Genomic DNA, 21,804 nt, shown 5'->3' with positions numbered 1-21,804 from the left:
ATTGTATCTGACAGAATGAAATAGGAGTAATGACTACCTGAAAAAATTAGTTATTGAAATGAAAACTTGCACACACACAAGAAGGTATAATAAGAAATACCCTATTTCTTCCCCTACTGAATACCATACTAAAACTCATAGAAAAAGAAGTGGAGTTGGTACAAAACTCAAGCCAGTAGAAGTTAGAAGACAAAGATAAAAAGCAAATAAGATTTTTACAAACAGTCCTCCTGATTGCTTTGCTCTTACCATGTTACTTAATTGATATTCACAGTTTATAATATTTCAGTATGAAATTGGTGTCAAAGGACAGCTTAAACCCCTGCCAGCTGAAGACCGTATGCAAATAGAAACTTCCGCAGTGACTTTTGATTTTGTGGAAGGTAATTTCATTTAGTGTCTTTTTATTTCCATGGTAATCATGTGTAGGGTCATTGTAAAAAGTTCAAAACACATCGAAAACTAGAAAGAACAAAGTAAAATGACACAAAAAAACTGCTAGCCTGCCTTCCTTCCTTCCTTCCTTCATAACAAGAACTAAATTTCTGGGAATGTTTCTCTCTAAATTAAAGACAAAATCTTAGACTTTTGTGGTGTTGTTGGGGCCATGTGGCTTGGGAGCCAGTGAGATGTAAATGAAAGTTTTGGGTGGAAATTCTGAAACAGCTTTCTTAAAAGATCTAATTCAACCAAGAGAAGCCCTCTGTGATGACTGGAATATGGATATGACGACAAGAGTTCAGCAACTATCTTGGGTCTTGAAGTGATATTATGAATTACAGATCAGAAAAATGGATGTCTAGGTCCCTGAACTGCTCCCCTACATATTTCTTATGTAGGAGAAATGTATTTCTATTTGGTTTAAGTCACCGTTTTGTTTTTTTTTAAATTATTATTATAGGAAGCATTAGCTATAACTGATTCAAATTCTAACTGACACAGAGTTTGTTTCTTGGAAGTAAGATGCTGCAAGGAACAGAACACAGAACTTGGAGTGAGTTAGCGGAGGACACGGGGCTTCAGGGAATGAGGTTTCAGGGACTCTGCCGGAAGCCTGGTGTCCCTTGTCATGCAGAAGGTAAATATTTGGTTAATCTCTCCATTTCTGTACCTTGGATGGCTGACCATGTATAAACCAAGACTATAACTTCATGGAAAAATTATAAGAAATTATACTTAAAAAAACTACTGTTTATGGTATTTTTTGGAACTGGAACCTGATAGTTTCAACACTAGAAAGAGATGGGTTGAAAAAGGGGACAGAGAAGAATAAAGAGAAGAATAAGGTGAACAGAAAAAATAAGATTTTTATTCCTTGAAAAAAGACAAAATATTAAAAAACACTTTCAATCTGGGCAATTAACATTAAACCAGAATATGAAGTCAGTACATTTTTAGAAATAGAAAAGATCCTACGTCTGAAAATTGGGAATTACAAATGTCAATTCAGAATACTAACTTAGAAAGACATACATGTTTTCAATTGAAGCCGTTGGAATGTGAGATGCTCAAAGAGAAGACTTATTTTAATCACCAATTCTTCACACACAGCACAATAAATTTATTGAGTATATGTCACAACATTGCAAGTAGATGAGTTTCAGTTATGTATGACCAGCCGTTCCCTAGTTTATAATACTAACTCTTCTAAAGCCACAATCTCATCGCACAGGGAATGCTTTATTTGATGTTATTTTTTCAATGTGAAAAATGTTCTTGCAATTTGTTTGTCATCAGCTTCTTGGCATTAATGAAGAAAAAAATTCAATTGGCAAAATGTATACAAGAGAGCTGCAAAGTTTTGGAAAGAAAGGTAGAGTAAAAGCAAATGCAGGAGGCCCTGGCTGGGTAGCTAAGTTGGTTAGAGTGTTGTCCCAGTACACCAAGATTGTGGGTTCTATGTCTAGTCAGGGCATATACCAGAAGCAACTAATGAATGCACAAATAAGTGGAACATCCAATCAATCAGTCTCTTTTTCTCTGTCCCCCTCCCTCTCTCTCAAAAGTCAATTTAAAAAATGTAAATATAGGAAAATGATAAACCTGGTGTAAACGGGTCACAACACTGAACAAATCAACCAAAGTTATTGTAGAGAGAAGAGTAACAATTGATAATCCAATGCAAATTTCAGGTAATTGCATGTACCATTGCTGAGACAGACTTGAAATTAACCTGGATGCAGAAATAGCTGCTTAAAATTGGTCCACACAAATAAAAGTAACCGTTGTATGCTGTACTTGATGGACTGGAAATGTGTCATTCTAAACCAACAGCCTGGTTCTGATTACATGGAAAAGGGGCATGAACTAAAAAATTAAATAGCTAAGGAATTGGAATATATTTATTCTTCCATGAAATTCAGTTTTCCTGGAAACATCTAAAAATTTTTCTTGCTGCCCGTTCCACACAGAATAATGACAAGAAGTCATGTCTTGTTTTGACTGTTAGAGATAGCAACAATTATTTCATGAAATCCCACCAGCCACAAACATCATATAATTATCATTGAGAATTCATCCCCAGCCATTTTCACTGCCATTATTACTTAGGTATTTTGGAACTGCAGTAAGAGACAACATTTAAATGCCCAGGCAGCCTTGGAGCCATTAATTTAGCAGATTAAGAAGGTCAGAATATCATCTCTTCTTTTTTTTTCTTACCATGAAGTACCTGGAACTACATATTTTGAATGGTATTATTTAAGCAAGACTTCGCCCTTAAACTCAATTATTAAAGTCACGTGCTGCCCCCAAGTGGCGATATTTCAGAGCACATGGAGAAAAAAAAGATTCCGGGGTTTAAATTTGCACCTTTTTTTTTGTTTTTGTTTTTGTTTTACTCTTTCAACAAATATTTCTTGCCCAGAATGTGGCAGGCAAAGTAGGAAGTACTGGTAATACAAAGGGAAAATTAGAGTTCTTGTGCTTGAGCAACAAGATATAGAAAGCAAGAAAAAATATGCATCACAGTGCACTTGAGAACTTCTCACCTCAAAGTTTCTATGTACAATTTTATGTATGCTATGCTTAAAAGCAAAAGCATACCAACCCTTCTCCCATCTGTAGAAGTTATGTTACCTGGTAAGGTAATTTAGTTTTATGGCCATTTAATCTATAGTAAATTTGCTGTATTTTTATGTAGTTTTATGGTATTTTTCTCACATTATTGGTCCCATCTAACTAGTGAGAGAAAAGTTAAAGTGTAAACAAGAATCGAAATATTTTTTCAAAAATGAAAGAGGAGAGAAAAACGATATGACATGTTCTTGTGAAATACATTTTTTCAGAGGAGGAATGATTCTAAAGGACAAAGAATGAACCATGTGACCTGTGAATCATCCAGCTCTGATGTGATTGAAGATAACCTAGGAAAGGCAATTGACAAAATAGAACTATTTTGAGTGCATAGGATAGAAAATTAAACTGTCTGAAGTCCGTTGAGCTCATGTTGATCCAAGAAAAGCCAAGGTTAAGGTCAATGGCAACTGTTGAAACTTCTGTTGCAACTCCCGGAGGAATGTGGAACGCGTAGTTTCAACCTCCGGCGCCCTAGGCAATCCGCAATCGGCCAGAGAGGCGAGGCCGAGGGTGTGGGCGGCACAGCTACCTCTGCAGTGCCGTGGCGATCATTGCGGTGAAGTGGGGTCTCTCTCTACAGGTTTTCAACACAAATGAAAGTGTTCTTTTATTTTTTTTAAATAGATGCACTATGGAAGGTTTCAACAAAGAGGTAAAAGTAGACCTTGTTTTAAAAATGTGAAAAAGCACTTCTCCATTTGCTGTAAATGCATCTTATGTCCACAAGACAAAATCCATTAGCCACACTTAATATAACACACATATTGAACCTGGGAAACTAACCTGTTCGTTAGCAAAATAACTTGCTGGTTCAGAAATTAGGATAATGTAATAATTATTCCTTCAACTGTCAAAAAATGCTCATTGAGTCACTGCTATGTGCCAGGCAGTATTCTGGGTCCTTGGGACACAATAGTGAAAAAAGAGAAAAACTAAGATGTCTGCATTCATGGAACTTAGTGAGAAAAAAGAGACAATGGACAATAGCATACTAAGTAAGTAAATTATACCTTATGTTAGGAGGTGATAAATGCTACAGAGGAAAGAAGAGCTTAGTTAAGGGAAGTGGATGGGGTTGGGGGTGCTGTTAAGGTCGAGATAGGCCTCCATGAGCAAGGAATTGGAGGAGGGGAGGAAAAGAGCCATGTGGGTGTCTGAGAGAAGAGTCTTTCACGGAGGGAGACCCTTGCCCAGGCGCTGAGATGGGAGGCTGCTTGGTGCTTTGAAGGAGTGCCCTGCGGCCGGAGTAGCTGGAGCGGAGGGGCCAACAGGACGCTGCAGGAGATGAGGTTACGCAGGTGTCGGGTTGCTGGACCTCGTAGAACGTTGCGGGCCTGCGTGAAACCTTGGGTTTTACTCTGATAAAGCAGGAGCCTATAGAGAGTTTTGAGCACAGAAATAACAAGATTCACTTTGTTTTACAATGATCACTTCAACGGTTGTGTTGAGAATGACTGCAGGCTGGCATGGGTAAAAACAGGGTGACCAGTTAGAAAGCTTAAAAAGTAATCTAGATTAGGGAGGACAGCAATGCTAGGGACTAAGCAGTGTGTCGTTAAAATCCACGTGTTGAAGCCTTAACCCCTGCCCCGCCCCCGCCCGCCCGTGTATTGGAAATAGGGCCTTTAAGGAGTGGTTAAGGTTAAATGAGGTCACAGGTGTGAAGCCCCAAGCAGGCAGAACTGGTTCCTTATAAAAGAGGAAGAGACACCAGGGTTCTCTCTCCGCCATGTGAGGACAGGGTGAAATGGTGCCCATCTGTAAGCCAGGAAAAGGGCCCTCACCAAAACCTGACACTGCTGGCACCCCGATTCCAGACTTTTAACCTCCAGAACTGTGGGAACACAAATTCCCATTGTTGAAGCCACCCAGTCTATGTATTTTGTTAATTTCAGCTCAAGCTGATTAATCCGCTGACTGAGACTGAGATGGCAGCAGTTGAGGGCAGTGGTAGGGACTTGGACCCTGGGTATATTTTCAACGTTGATCCAAAAGAATTTCCTGATAAATGGGAAGGAGAGCAGTTAGATAAAGAGTTCAGTTGTGGGCCCTGGCCAGGTAGCTCAGTTGGTTAGAATATTGTCCTGATATGCCAACGTTGCAGGTTTGATCCCCAGTCATGGCGCATACAAAAATGTAGAGTTAAGTTGTGAGAATGTTGAGTCTGAGATGTGTACTAGGTATTGAGGTGAAAGTTAAGTACGTAGTTAGCTTGATAAGCCTGAGGCTTGTGAAAGACGGTGGGCTGAAAATACATATTTGGGGGTTTAACACCAGGTCTGTGTCTGTCACTAGACTAGACTAAATCCCTGAGGGGACAAGCGGAGAGGAGGACAAGGCACTGCTCCTGAAGGCACTTCTACATGAAGAAACTGGGGAGAAAAGGATGGACCGGAGGAGACTGAGCTGGAGAAACCAGCCAGGTAGAAGGAAAACAGGAGAGCACTTCTGGGAGGAAGGAGTGGGAAACAGTATGGGATGTTGTTGAGAGGTCAAGTAAGGCGAGGACTGAGGGGTGCACACTAGTCAGCAGTGCGAATTATCTGTGGTCCAGACAAGACCAACAGCTTGAGTTCCAGAGCAGTCCACTTTGTTCACCACTGTGTCTTTAGCATCTCGCGCAATGCCCGTAACCTCAGCAACAAAAATTTGTTCAATGAATAAACAAAATGAATCTGTGATGAGTCATTATTTTTCTCACTTTATCAATAATATATTAAGACTTGAAGATATTAAATAGTAACTATGTAATAGTAGTTAAGCAGGATATCTGAGATTCAAATTCAAGCCTAGTTTGATTCCAAAGTTCTACATGATACTAACAGTTAATCCTGTACTTGCTCTGTACTTAGACAGGCCAAGAACCATTCTAGGTGTTCCCATGTGTTATTTTAATAAATTCTCACCACACCATGAAATGGCAATTATTTCTTTTCATCTCATTTTATAAAGGAAGAAACTGAAGCAAAGAGGGCTTAGTAAATTACGTAAGATCAGTAGTTAAAACGTAAGCTGGAACTGGATGGGAGCCAGTCTGTGAAGAGTGGGCCTCTGAGCAGGTCCACTCGGGCCCCTGACTGTGCTGTGGCTCTCACACTCACTCCTTAGAAATGCTGCATCGGTGCCGAGGCTGCCACAGCCAAGCACCGCAGACTGGGTGGCTCAAACAGGAGAAATGCATTGTCTCACAGTTCTGGAGACTAGAAGTCCGAAACCAAGGCTTTGGCTGGATTGGTTCCTTGTGACAGCCATCGCAGAAGGATCTGCTTCAGGCCTCGCTCCTTGGTTTGTAGGTGGCCCTCTTTTCCCCTGTCCCTTCCTGCTGTCTCCCTCTGTGCATGTCTGGGTCCAGATTTCCTTTTCTTATAAGGACATCAGCCATACTGAATTAGAACCCACCCTAATGAATTCATTTAAACTCAATTATTTCTTTAAAGTTTCTGTTGACAAATAAAATCACATTCTGAAATATGAGAATTAGAACTTCAATGTTATTGATCTGCTGGGAAAATTAGTGGTGGCACACAATTCAGCCCATAATAGATACAAATATTCTCACAATACCTCTAAATTCTAGGGCCAGAGAAGCACAGATGATCAGCTCCATCACCTGGGAGTGTGGTAATCTGCCAAGTCCACCCCAAGCCTCAGTCTCCTCAGTATGGGGGCGGGGGCGGGGGTAAGAGGACTCACGCAAACCTGTTTTTCTAAATGCTGTTAGATTTCTTGACTGAATGGCTACATCAGTTTTTATTCTCACTTGCCTTGCCACCATTTGGTATTATTCTCCATTCTTATATTTTGCCATTCAGTTGGCTGCAAAATGGTATCTTGTTTTGATCTGCATCCCCCCAGTGCCAGAGTGAGGTCAGGCATCTCTCACACTCTGCTTTCGAGCACCTCTTCGTGTTCTGTTAGCCGCTTGGGCTCTGCTTCTGTACATTACTATTTATCTCATTTGACTATTTTAAGATGGTTTTCCGTTTTTATTGTTAATGTGCACGATTAAAAGAAACACATCTTTTATCAGCTTATTAACGGTGTCTGTTGTATTCTTTGTTGAACAGAAATGCTATGATCTATAGTAGCTTTATTTATCAAGGTTTTTGTCCCTAATTTACTTTATGGGTTTTGTTTTTTATGTTGGGATTTGATTTAAGAAATCTTTTCTTATGCATAGAACACAGAAACATTCTCCTATTAGCTTTATAGCTTTCCACATTTCAGTCTTCCATCTGGAGTCTACTATGCAAATAATGTAAGGTAAACATCCAGCATTACTTTCCTTCATATGTTGAGCCAGTGTTCTCCCAACACAGTCTATCAAAATCCATCATTTCCTCATTGCTTATATATTTCCATATATGTATGCACCTATTTTTAAAAAACTTAAAAAAATACTTACCCAAGGATATATTCATTGGTTTTAGAGAGAGCAGAGAGAGAGAGAGAGAGACATGGAACTGATGGATTCCCTCCCATACACACCCTGACCTGGGATTGAGCCTGCCACCTAGATATGTGCCTTGACTGGGAACTGAACCTGCAACCTTTTGGTGTATGGGATAACATTCCAACCAACTGAGCAACCCAGCCAGGGTACTTATGGGTCTACTTCTAAAATTCCGGTTTGTTCCACTGGTCAATTTATATATTCTTGCATTTATTATCATTTTTAGTTACTACAGCTTTGTCGGTATATCTTAATATCCAATAGGGAAAATCCTTCCTCTATGTTCACTCTTGAAAGTTAACTTAGTTATTTAGAATTCTTTCTTTCTTTTTATATAACCTTTATTACATTTTTTCCATTACCACTTTGTCTCTTATATCCCTTCCCCCACTCCCCCCAACCACCACACTGTTGTCCATGTCCATGAGTCCTTTCTCCTTCTGGCTCAGTCCCTCCACCCCTGACTTCCCCTCCCCCCACTAGCTGTCATCTGCTCTCCATCTATGAGTCTGTCTCTGCTTTCCTTGCTAGTTCAGTTTGTTTGTTAGACTTCACACATGAGTGAAATCATATGGTATTTGTCCTTCTCTGACTGGCTTATTTCACTTAGCATTCTTTTCTTATTTATACATTTTAAAATTGTTTGCTGAGTTTCTCAAAAGGTACAAATAAATTTTGATTGGGATATGTTGACTTCGTAGATTAATTTGAGGAGCATTGATATTTATTATTTAAGCACTTTCATCTATACATTATTTCTCCAACTCAAATCTTCCTTAATGTGAATGCTTTTACCTGGGATCACTTTCCCAGGGCAGCTTTTACAAAGACGCCAGTGAAGGATCATGGACAGAGATGTTCCCCCTGGTACTGGCAGGTGTTGGCTGGGGGTGAAAACCACTCCTGATGTTCATCCTTAGGGGAAGGATAAGAACACATGTGATGGGTGGAGGTTAAGGACCACTATGCAGCACTAAAAAGCAAAGAGCTGGATAGCCATAGTTTCATGAGTAAATATATAAAATACACATGTAGAATGACATATATGAGGCCGAGAAAACAAATGAAATTTATAGCACAACACCGTTTATGTAAGTCAAAAATGCTCATCTTTGACAAGTATTTGCTGTGTATTCTTTTATGAGATGGTCAGTCAGCCACTAAAGGAGGCAGAGGAGAGGCTGTGGTAAACAATACTCCCAGGGCCTAGGGTGAGACCAGGGTCATGCCGTGCCGTGCTGTGTAGGGCCACATGGAAGAACACTGGGGTGGTCAGAATGCATGACAAGGGCAAGGGAGAGCCAGGGCAAGAGCCTTTACTGGGGTTTCGTGGGGAAAGGCCAAGCTGGGCAGGGGAAATGGCTCAGGACGGGCTGGTCTCAATAAGTTCTGGGAGCTCTAAGTCTAAGCTATAGGAGAGGTTCCTAGATGCCAGCACCGTCTCTGGGAAAATTAAGGCAGAGGAATACTGCCACCTTCAGTGTGTGTGTGTGGGGGGAGGGGGTGTCGAGGGGGCACAGTTAGGGGAGGGTTGGCTCTGCATTGGTTAGTTGGCATATCAAAGGACTAAGGTGTATTCCCTGCTGGAGACCTTGGCTGTCATTAAGAATTGGTTAAACCCAGGAGGGGAGCAGTTTCCTCCCATTCAGAAAGGTTTTTTTAAGATGTCAAAACACCACAATACACAATAAGTAAATGAGTATATATGTATATAACACAGTACTGAAACATGTACACGTGTGTTCATGTAGTATATGTGGTGCTGCGTATATGAACACAGGTGCCCACGGGGGGAGGAGAGTGGGAGCGAGAATGGGAGGAAGAGGGTCAGTCCGGCAGACACAAGGGCTCTTGCCCATACTGAAAGTGACAGTGAGCTGTGAAATAAGGGGTATGTCAACTCAACTCTGCTCCTGAGATAAAGATAATCAATGAGATAAATGGACATAGTAAAATTACCTTCTGTTTTTAATCCACAGGGCTTTTATGAGAATCAGATGGATATTGTATGTGAAATGGTTTCAAAATCTAGTATGTACAACATAACATTAGTTATTACTGTAGTTTAATCTCAGAACACGGACATTTCAGTTTTGTTGAACTTTTCTCTTTGGTGGGGAAGCTATATCTCATCCAGATCCTGTTGGGGACTTTAGTTTGATTTAGTTGGCAATAGAACTTATCACAGTGAGGAAACAGGCCAGGAAACATCACTTTTAATGGCACACCATGGAATAAATTCATTACATTTAAACATATCTGTTTACTGCCTTTCCTACCAGATTCTAAACTAGCAAGCAGGGATTATTTCTGTGTGGTTCTCCACTTAGCAAGTGCCTGGAATGTACTCAGGGTCAATAAATATTTATTTCAAATCAAGTGATGAATATAATCTTTTCTATTTTTTACAGAAAAAAAATTACCAGGTGGTGTTTTGTTTACTTAAAAGACAAGCTTCTCCAGAGTAGAACCCTACAGTTGGTCACCTTTATATGCCTAACGAAGCACAATAGTTCACACAGAGCACAAGCTCAATGAACTTGAATAAATGAATAAGTGAAAGAATATGTGTGTTGGATGCCATCAGTGGGTTCAAGTGAAGAGCTGCGGGATCCATACTCAAAGTTCTTGTAACAGGACATCACTGTAATTTTGGTTAGAGGCAAAGGAAAGACTCCTTCATCATGAACCTCAGGCCTGACCTATGGAATGAGATAATAAACCTGAATATCATGTCACATGACCCTGGGAAGGTAACTCAACCTCTTGCTTCAATTTCCATTTTAGGGACACGAGAGTAGCACATCTGTTCAAATTCTGTTTGAAGGCTGAGCTTCCAACAAGAAAGATGTCATGATAAGTACCTGCTCTTAGCCGGGGTTGGGAAACAGAAGGTTCTGGTGAATGAACAGAAGACTTTCGTTAATGTTAGTTACACAAAGATAGCTGGTTTTCAAAGAATGAGAATACTTGACTATAAACGAAAGCCCATTTTTCCACTTCCTAATTCTGTGGCTTTGGAGGCTCAGCCTCTCGCAGCGTCTGTTTCCTTATTTATAAACTGGCGTTGATGATAGCATCTATCTTATAGAGCAGGGATTGGCAAACATTTCCGTAAAATTCCATACAGCAATGTTTTCTGGCTTTCTGGGACCTATGGTTTCTATAGCAACTACTCTGTAGTTTTAGTGTGAAAGCAGCCAGAGGCAATATATACATAAAAAGCCATGGTTATGCTCCAATAAAAATTTATTTATGGGTACTGAAATTTGGGTTTCTGATGATTTTCACATAACAGAAAATGTTACTCTCCTTTTGATTTTTTTCAACCATGTAATAACCACGCGTAGCTAGGGAACTGTACAGAAACAGGTGTCAGGTTAAACTTGGCCCTTGAGCCATAGTTTGCCATCCTCAGTAACAGAGATTCTATGAGGCTTAAGTGATGTCATAGTGAGGGCTCAATAAATGTCAGCTATTATCACCCTGATTGCTATTAATTATCTAAGTGAAATACAGAGTATGACAACAACCATGTAGATACATATGGAAAGAAATTGTGACATGTTAACAGTTATATTGAGATAATAAGATCCAGCTTAAAATGTTTTTTTAAAAAATAAAACATAAAATTATATTAGAACAAAAACATAATTTGACTAAAAACACCCAACCCTAAAAACTGCTAACAGTAATTATTCTGATTATAAATTCTATCTTTCTTTCACAATTCATAATGTTTCTTGGATATCCATTATGGCCAGGGATCAATGTTATACATTAGTTACTACTGTATAAGACAATAGACATAGAAACCATAGGGTTATATCTACGCTGATTTTTGTACCACACCTAAGAAGCTGCTTTCCTAGTAGATCTACATTCTACTCTTCTTTGCCCTCCTTATCTGTGTGTTTACTATTATAAAAACAAATAAGTCCATAATCTAAAGGGAGGGAAAGGAAAACACAGCCAACTACAGTACCATGGAGAAAAGGAGAGCAGCAGGAGCAGAAAGAGTGTCCAACCCAGTCTGGAAGGGCAGGTGGTTGCAGGTGGGTTGTTAAAGAGAGTTTCCTGGAAAGATGGAGATGCAGTTAAATTTCGAAGGGGAGAGCAGGAAGCCAGAGTGTGAGAACATACTCTAGATAAGGGTGTCCCACGGGAAGGCAACACAAGATAATGGCTGGAGGCCAGGCAGAGGGCTGCGGGATTATAATACGGGAGTTGAGTGTGGCTGCAGAGTGGAAGCTGGCAGGACAGTGGGGAAGATGGTGCTAGAGAAGTAGACAAGGGTCTGTAGACCCTCTGTGTCAGCGATTTTCAATGGGTTTGCTGCAAGAATGTTTAAAACATGCAACATCTGACTATTTAGTCAGGGGCACTGACCTCTATTTCCTTAGATTGTCAAATAAAAAAGATGACAACAACTAACACAAGAATAGCCATCTGGTGTGAATGAATCAAAATGATACCAACATTTTTGTCAGATTGGCAAAAAATATATTTTTTGATGTGCTGCAGACTTTTAGTGACCAGTTTATGTGTGTCATGAGGTGAAAAGGGTTGAAAATCACTGCTATATGCCATAGTCATGGTTTAGGATTGTATCCTAGTCATTAAATTGTCACTAGACTCATAAGCTGCAGTTATTGCACACTGAGATGGTAAAAACGATGTCCAGCTAGCAGGATTAATGCTGAGGAGATTAAAAGAAATAGTGAGTGTATTAGGTCCAAATACACTTCAGGATACACCTTATCCTACTGAAATCGATCTATTCAGAACTTGTTATGAAATAACTTTCAAATGAAAGGTATATGGTTTTTCACAAAATATTGCAATTTCAAAACAATGCCTGCATTTGAGAGCCTCCAAGCTTTCGGAATTTTTCTACAAGCTGATGACAGATTTATGGAGGAGAATCTCCTATGCAGACTGGTCTACGATGAAGATGAGGAAAAGAAAGCAGGAGTTCCGGTGCAGAGGCAGCCTCCTGACTGGCCTCTGCATTGCAAGGGTACGTGGACGCTGTTCACAACACTACGTAAGAAAAAGCGCAAATAGAGGATCCATTCTGAATGTTTTGGTTGAGAGTTCAAATTTCTACGTCTAATATATCTAAATAAATTTATCTATTAGTGAGAAATGTATCCTAATATGTTGATAAAATTATTTTTGTTATTTGTGTTACTTTAGTTTGTGTTTATACTTCATCAATAAAGAGCTATCTCTAATTCTTCAAGTTGGGTCATGTTTTGATTCTATATGACTTTCTAATTTGCTTTGAAAGAGAAGAGGTAAATTAAAATTACATAAATGGGGATTATAGTTTAATCTTTGGATGACAAAAGTTGTTTTTCATTAATCATGGGAACATGATTTATGTCAGATTATTATTATAAATATTTTCTTGAAAAAAGTTGGATATAAGCTAACAATTATTTAAAAATTATTTTTAAAAGAACTTTAATGACCCTGGCCAGGTGGCTCAGCTGGTTGGAGCATCGTCCCATGCACCAAAAGGTTGTGGGTTTGATTACTGGTCAGGGAACATACCTAGGTTGCAGGTTCAATCCCTTGTCAGGGCACATACAGGAGGCAACCAGCAAATGTTTCTCTCTCATGTTGATTTTTTTCTCTCTCTCTCCCTTCATCTTTCTCTAAAATTAATAAACATATCCTTGGGTAAGGACTTAAAAATAAAACTCTTATACTTACATATTGGAAATAGCAGCCCAGATGGCTGGGGTCAGAAGCAAAAGTTACATGCTAGGATTGCTACTGTTTTATATTGGTTGTCTGTAAAAAAAAGAGATTGTACTTGCAAACCACAAACATCCAGGGTTAGAAAGTGGAATTTTAAGGAAGCAAGTCAGTACATTCCTTTTTTAAAAAAAGATTTTATTTATTTATTTTTTAGGGAGGGTAAGGGAGGGAGAAAGAGAAGGAGAGGAACATCAAGGTGTGGTTGCCTCTCTCACACCCCTCACTGGGGACCTGGCCTGCAACCCAGGCATGTGCCTTAACTAGGAATCGAACTGGTGACCCTTTGATTCACTGGCCAGCACTCAACCACTGAGCCACACCAGCAGGACATGCATCAGTACATTCTGAGAGAGGGAAGATTTGGTTTCAGAGACATAATGTAAATTATCCCAGCACTTCTGGCCTCTGTCCCACAGGACACACTGGCTCCTGTTCCTACCCACAGGGACTAACGCACCACACCCTTCAGTCCCTTGGAGGTTGTTAAGAAGGAAAGTCTGTTATCTGTTTCCTAAATTAATTAATCTCAGCACTGAATAATTTTTTTTGTTTTTTTCTCAATGGCAGTCAAAAAGAAATGGCATGAAACTATTAAAAATTGATTTATCTCTTCAGGAGACCAAATGCAATATGCAACAAGAGCCCCCCAAAATGTACTTACTACATTTTGCCCAACTAATTCTACTTCTGGGAAGAAAACAAGCAGAGGCATTATGCTATGGGAAAGACAAACAATTGGAAACAAACTTAAAATGCCCAATAATTGGAGAGTGGTTAGATAACCCAGAATTATAAAGTGACAAAATATTATGCAGCTACTTAAAAGGACACAAACAATGGCTATGAAAATACCTTACAAAATTTGTTTAAAATAATGCTAAATGCATTGTATATGTATATATTGATTGCAAAATGCAAAAAACTTTGCCTTTATTTAATACTGAAGGTCAGAATTCAGGGGACTATGAGAAGTAGCTGGTCTACACTGCATATGGTGTTGCTTTTGAGCAGATGACTGGGGGCAGTCTTTCAAATAGTGAAAAATGCTGTTGAGGACAACATATCACTTATGTTTTCTCACTTTCTTTTTCTTTTTAAAAATATGGCCCCAAAAGATGACCTGAACCTTGTATTGTCTATTTTCTCTCATCTTATTTCCCAAAGGAAATGTTTTATTTCTCCTGATAAACGTTATGAACCCGTTTATTCAATAATTGGACTTAAGTCATTAGACATTCAGGTACTCACCCTTTGATGCACCCATGAAGTTCCTTCCTGCTTAGAGAAGACGCACTCCCCATGTTCTTCAATGAATGACCCGTTCTGTCTTTAGCAATGTCTGACATCACCGTAACCTACTGGGGGAAATCCCGTTAAAACAACAGACGAAAGGTCTGAGATTGTTTTACTTAGTATAACACAGAGATTCATTCTAAATAAAGCACACAATTACTTTTTCTACCATTTTTGGATGGGGAAGTGGGGTTTCCTTCAGAGTGATTTTTAATGTATGCTGTCATTCTGGTCAATACAACTGGAACTATAATGACCCTGACAACTTTTATTTATGCAACAGTACACTTACTTCACATAAGCAGATACTAAACTGCAGCAAAGATGCTAAACTGTAGAAGAGGTTAAGGTCATTGAGAAAAGAGAGCCACGTGTAGAAGAAAGATGTTATCCCACACCAGAAATCAATAATTTTTATTGCCCTTTTATTCTTTTTTTTAAAAGATTTATTTATTTATTTTTAGAGAGGGAATGGAGGGAGAAAGAGAGAGAGAGAGAGACATCAATGTGCAGTTGCTGGAGGTCATGGCCTGCAACCCAGGCATGTACCCTGACTGGGAATCGAACCTGCGACACTTTGGTTCGTAGCCCGCGCTCAATCCACTGAGCTACGCCAGCCAGGGCACCCTTTTATTCTTGATAAAGTTTTGTTAATAAGTATTTGTTGTTGCTGCTGTTCCTTTAAAAATTAAAATTAATTGTCTTCCCCAAAGGGTTTTTTTTCCAGCAACCATGATTTACTTTGTAAAGAGTAAACAGAACTTTAACTCAGTAATTTGCTGGAATACCTATTTCCTTCTCACAACTGCTAGTTTAAAAGCTGGTGGTAGGAATGGACTTCCCAGACCTTAGACTATAACTCTACTGCCCTTCTGCCTACATACGAATTTAGACAGTCATTAAAATTATTTTATAATTTTATTTGTAAACCGGAGGGCCCTAACAAGGAGACATTGGGCCTAGCGCTAAGACAGAACGAGCACAGGGTCTCTGCCCTGGAGGCGCTGGCAGCCGGGTGGGCAGAGAACACGACCTACAGCCCAGGGAGCCCAGCGTCAGGGCAGAGGCAGACGAAGGGTCCTGAAGGGCACGCGAATGTGGCAGAGGTGTATTGTGTCCTCGGAAGGGAGCCAGTGGTCTGTGTGTGTGTGACTGTGTGCCTGTGTGTGAGGGTGTGTATATGAGTGTGTGTACACTTTGTATGTGTGCCTGTGAGTGTGTCTGTCTGTGGGCATGTGCCTGTATGTGAGCTTGAGTCCACATGAGTGTGTGAAGCTGTGTGTATCGGTGTGAGTGTTGTGTACATGAATGTAAGTATAAATGTGTGTCTGGGTATACCCAAGTGCATCTCTGTATGCACATCTGTATGAATGAGTGATTATCTGTGTGTACCTGAGTGTGTGCCTTTGTGAGTGTGTGTGAACTTTTGTGTGTGATGTGTCTATGTGCTGGATGTACATGTGAACCTGTGTGAGCATCTGTTTGCATGCGCTTGTATGTATGAGCATCTATACATGTGTGTGCTTGTGTGTGTGTGGATGAGTGTGTGAGCATCTGTGTGTGTGCACATGTCTGTGTGAGTGTGTCTATGTGTGTGGAAAAGGCGTACTGAGAACAAGTGGATCATTCAGGTTCCTATCCAAAGGGACACCTGCAGACCTCAGCTGCTCACCTATTTCCCAAGCTGCCCCGAAGGCTAGAGTTGGTACCTGGAGGCCCAAAGGGCTTGCGGCGGCCTGCAGTCGCAGGGCTGGCCTCTGGAAGACGTGAGCAGGAGAGGGCTGCCCCAGGAGCAGACCGGGCTGGACGGCTCTGCTCTGGGCATCACAGTAAGGCCCAGACATGCAGGGGGTAGGGTGGGGAGAGTGGCCAGAGACCAGAACCCACTTCCAGTTCCCAAATTTGAGCCAAATTTGAGAACTGTTCTTATTGTTGGGGGAAAGAGGAGTAAGGCGTCACAGAAGTTGTGACCAATGCAGGCAGGCTATTTCTCAACACAGGGCCCTCCCTTCTCTGTCCCTGCGGTGCTCAAACTTGCAGTCCTCTTTCTCCTCTCGTTCCCCGCCTCCCCCCCCCCCCCCCCCCCCGCCTCTGTGCGCTGCGGGAAGGGCTCACGCACTCACCTACACTCCCGTACCGTGGGGCAACAGCTGCAAGGGTGCCGCGGCCGGCCGGGGTCTCCCACACCTTCTGCTCCTCCACTGCAGGCACCAGCGCAGCGCGAGGCTCCCTGCTCTCCCACCTCCCTTGCAGCCCCCTGGTCTCCGCGCCCTGTCTCCAGGGTGACCTCCTCCAAACAGAGCCCTCCGCCCTCCCCTGGCCGAGAGTAGCTGCGTGGTCCTCTTAGCTGCACAAGGGATGTCAAGGACTCATTGCCACCGCCCAGAGGGGGCTCCTCCTAAGCTCGGCTGCTCCCTGGAGTGGCTGCGAGTGGGAGGGGAACCGGTTCATGCTAAACCGAGGAGGACACCTGAAACTCAAGCTGCAGCCCCGCAAGGCCTCATCCAGTTCTTCCTCCCGCAGATGTCAGCGGCAGGAGTGGGAAATGCTGTGGTTTCCTATGACCAGAAATCCGAGGCGCAAAGAAAAAGGAAAGCAATGCCCCCACAATCCTGCCGCTGCTTCCCAACACCCTCTTTCCAAGGCACAGCTGGTTGATAACAGGGATAATTTAGAGAGAGCTTACATTTACCTGGTTCTGGAAAACAGGTTTTGCTTTATTTAATCTTCCTAACAGCTCTTTCAGAGAGTTGTTCTCCTTTTATAGATTTAAAAAGTGGAGATTCAAAGATAACAAACAGTAAGCCCAGGGCCCCCAGGAACTCGCTGGCTCATCAGTGCTTTGCAAACCGAATTCCTCCACACCACTCTTCCCAGCTCCTTCAAGTTTAAGCAGCTTTGAAATGGGCGTGGTTTGGGCTTGGGGACCTACTTGACATAACAGGCCCTTTCTCCTTAATAACTATCCCCTTCCTGACTCCAGAACCCCTTCCCCAACGAAGAGCAAATGAAACCAAACCGAATGGATCCTCACGTAGCAGGCCGTGGTTGCAGGAACAAATAAGGTAGTGCTTCCAAGCACCCAGCCTGGCACACGCCCCTGGGTGAGTGCTCAATGCAGTTAGTATCAGCAGACAACAGCAACACACTGAGACTGCACTGGAGACCCTAAGGGTTATGCTAGTATTTGAGAAAGGACAGTAACGTTTTCTGGTCTGTTGCCGTCCCTATTCACAGAAAGATGAGAACAGGAAAGGATTGTTTACTGAAGATCCACTACACACTAGGTAGGGCTAGGGGACTGATAAATATTAGCTCATTTAATCTGTTCAATGGCCCTATGATAAGGGGACATTAATAACTCCATTCCTTTTTAAGATAAGGACATGAAGAATCAGTAACAAGCTCAAGTCTACCATTAAATTACAGACCTGGGGTTTGTCCCACTACAAAGCCCTTGCACTGTGCCAGGGTTTTTTTTCCCACCCTAAACCTGAAATCGAATTTTCCAGAATGTGGGCAAAATTGTTAAGAGCCTGGTATAATAAAAAAGGTTCACCGCTGAATTTGTTTTTATGTTTCTCATTTATTTTTTCCAAAAAAAAAACACATTTAAATAACCACTTCTTCAGATATTTCATCTTGTTTTCACATATAATTAAAATTTGTACTGAAATGGGAACCCTAGTTGCAATAATGTGCCAAGATAAATAATTGCATATTCAGGATTTTGTGACATGGGTGATGGGGAAAATCATGAAGGAAAAGAAACATTTGTAAAATCATTATCTACAAAAAAAGACAATCTTCACACTTTTTCTAATTTATAAGGCAAGTAATGTTGAAATGTTATCATGTTATCTTCAGTGAGTCAATACCACACCTTCCTATCACCGTTGCTCAACAGGGAGCTTTGCTGCAGGTCTGTGAAGGAAACAGTGGTCGCTTCCTTTGCTGGTTTTGCCTTGAGCACAGCAGAGAAGCAGTGAAGCTTCCGTCACAGACAGAGCAGTCACGGCTGTAAGAACCAAGTGTTCTCTGCTGAATTACACAAGAAGGAAAAAGAGCCACCCATTGACATTTTAAGTTTAAAAAGCATACTTGAGCATTTTAACCCACGATTCTCTTTATAAATATTTTATACCAAGGCATTTTGTGAAATTATATGCCCCATAACAAGATCACAAATTCAGTTAATGTTTGCTTTGAAGATCATGGAGAACTCTCAATAAAGGCCACCAACTCAAAACATGGTATATAATAACAGCACTTCCCGTAAGACAACTGAGTTTTATTATGTTTAGAAACACAGCAAAATTCCTCAGAGACTCTTTTCTTAGTTTCTCTTGTTAAAAACAAAACAAAACAAAACATGCCTTACATTGTCACTGCATAGGCACGAAAGTTAAAATTTGATCATTTCATTCATACAGCTCTTTTTCTATACATAGTGAAAACATTTCAAAATGATTTTTATATTGAAACCCAATAATATTCAAACAGTTTAAAAGGCCAGTTCTAGAAATTACTGCTTGCCCTGTAGTCCTGCTCATATATCAACATATCGACACTTGGCTTTTTCAAGTGTTTCAAAATTATTCAGCAGCAATTTTCCAACTTCCTTATATTGAGAGAGATCAGACAGGAACCAATCTCTTTCATTTGATAAAGCAAGACTAACCTGCAAAGTCAACAGAGCTATACGAATCATCATTCTAGCATCTCATAGAAAAGATAAAAAGTCTGGCTTTGGACTTGGGGGCATTGATCCCAAATGATAGTAATTTGGTGCATCATCTAAAATAGTTTGAGGTAATGATGTGTGAATACACCAAACATCTGTTTTGCCCCCCAAGAAGAAAAAATGAAAATGTTAGTGAAATAATGTACAACTGAACAAGTGAGGTGGAATTAACATTTGCATAATACTCATTCAATTAAATATTTTAAGTGATAAGAGGCTTGTGATCTACCAAGCTGATTCAGACACTCTGAATGAACACTGAACTATGTTTAGAGAAATAGTTATTCAGCTTTACTCTTTTCTGTCTGAAAACAGTTTATTCAGGAATTTTTTAAAGGAACTTTGTTGATTGGGCAAAACAATTGATTTGAAAAACAAAGCAAAGCAAAAAAAAATTGTGAAATGCTCATTAGTAGAGGACAGAATCCGCAGATTCTCTGCTAACCAGTGCATTCCTCGTAGCTTAACTAAAACGCTTTTCATATAATTTCTAATGGGATTATATAAAAATACTGTCAGCATTAATCTATCATGATTTAATTTCTTAAAGCTGTTTAAAAAAATATTACCAAAGATTGCTCACAAGCGTTAATTCCACTCTGCAAGGATCTTAGAACATGTTCAACAGATGGTGGTCTGATGTGGTCATAGTTGCAGAACTTGAAAATCATACTTAAAATATTAAAACCATTTCATTGTTTTGTTTCAAATATTTTAGGTGATAAAGTTAAATTTACTATGATATACTAATGAAATTTAAATTCATTTGAAATGGCAGGAACATCCTTTCAAGTTGAAACAAAAAACTAGAGCATCCATTCAAAACATTGCTGGTTATATTATTTGCAGTTGTTGAAAAATATGTAAACTGGTGTTACAACTTTTCTGAATTCTTCAAGGTGTGTATAGAAAAATGTTTTCTTGATCCAATAACTTTCTCAAGTTTCATACACTAACATTTATCATCAATGTCCAAGACGTGGAGACTGTGATATAGAATCATTTATTCTCAGAACACAATGAACATTTGCCAGAACCAGTGTAACTGAACAAGGTTTGGAAAATACTGGAATGCTGGTGAACACAGTAGAAGTATCCTGGACTTATTTTCTTTTAGACATTAAGGAACACATAAAAATATATTTGCTTTTCATTGAACTATCTTTTAAGGTTAAACAGGCAATGTATTTAGAACAGACAATGTTACTCTAGGGATAGACAGGGGCAATCAGAAACACTAAATCAAAGGAAAAATAACCTTGGAAACTAAACCGAGAGAATAGGTTTTTTATACCCAGGTGAATGTCAACAAGGAGGTGCCTTTCTTTCATAGGAATACTCATTTAGGCTATAAATCAGATATTAAATATAAGGGACAATCAAGAGGTCTGATCATGGTCAACTCAATAGATACTAAATTTTGACGTTCCTTCAAGAAGGATATTTGGATTTCAATTATATATTAAAAATGTAACTCTAGCCTACAGAAGACAGGACATAAAAGCAGTAACAAAAGAGAGAAGCTAGTGGGTTTTTCATTGTTGTTTTTGTTTGTTTTTAATATTTGGAGACTTAGACATTGTATTCCGCACTCACTTTTCCTCCATACATCTCATGCACCAAAATTAATGATATCCAGTTCAATTCATGAGTGAGTGAATGTCATTTAAGTGTTATTTGCCAAATGGAAAAAAAAAGGAGCAGAAAAATACAACAGAGCTTCGAAATTTAAGTGAGCGCAGTCAAGAAGGGTGGGCGGGTGATCAGAACAGTCTCTTTGTTCAGTGTAACATGAATTGATGTGTTTATACCACAATTTGACTCCTTTCAAGAAAACATGTTTACTTGTAATATTAACTTTTAAAGCAATATCTAGAGATCACCCTTATTTTGATATCATAAAAATTATGCTTCCATTTAAAAAAATTGATAACCATAAACCATGTTTAAAATGAGTACATTTGGATTGAATGGAACTTTGTCAAATGCATAATCTTTTGGAAAAAAGAAAGCTTAATAAAAAACAAACCCACACACTCATCCTCTTAGTAGATATCTGCACATTTTATAGTGTCATTCACTTTCATTGATAGCCTACAATTGTTTTGGAAAAAAAAAGGAAAATAAAAGATCAGTGCAGCTCTTTTTGAAGGACACTAGTCCGTGCTTATAAAGCATGCAGTTCAAATGTCTGCAAGATAAATGGGGCAATCTCCAAGTTAGACATCTGGGTTTCCCTTGCGAGGAGACATTTGTTAGGACTTTGTGTTTGGAATGAACCACTGCTAACAACCTCTCTGCTGCTGCTTCTAATCTTTTAAGACATTGAGGAAAAGGACAGAAACATGGAAATGAGTGGAGGCATTGTAGGTCACTTTGAGACAGATAGCAAAACAGCAGAGCTGTAAGGAAAAGATAAGAGACTCCTAGGAAAAACCCTTTTTATATTTCTTTTTTAAGATTGAAG

The 21,804-nt window shown here is 39.9% G+C and overlaps 1 protein-coding gene across 1 annotated transcript in view; it reads right to left on the bottom strand.

Moving 5' to 3' along the window:
* Nucleotides 1–17,506, bottom strand: part of TCTEX1D1 (Tctex1 domain containing 1) — a 28,621-nt gene extending 11,115 nt beyond the window's left edge. The window contains exons 1-2 of the mRNA XM_036026254.1: nucleotides 16,731–17,506; nucleotides 14,549–14,658 (exon numbers count right to left, since the gene is read on the bottom strand). Of these exons, the coding sequence (XP_035882147.1) occupies nucleotides 14,549–14,646 (98 nt within the window). The 5' untranslated portion in view covers nucleotides 14,647–14,658; nucleotides 16,731–17,506. The remainder of the gene's footprint in view (nucleotides 1–14,548; nucleotides 14,659–16,730) is intronic.
* Nucleotides 17,507–21,804: the final 4,298 nt, after the last annotated feature.

Source organism: Phyllostomus discolor, chromosome 5 (genome assembly GCF_004126475.2).
Source record: "Phyllostomus discolor isolate MPI-MPIP mPhyDis1 chromosome 5, mPhyDis1.pri.v3, whole genome shotgun sequence".
Classification (NCBI taxonomy): Eukaryota; Metazoa; Chordata; class Mammalia; order Chiroptera; family Phyllostomidae; genus Phyllostomus; species Phyllostomus discolor.
This window is presented reverse-complemented; position numbering and strand designations above follow the sequence as displayed.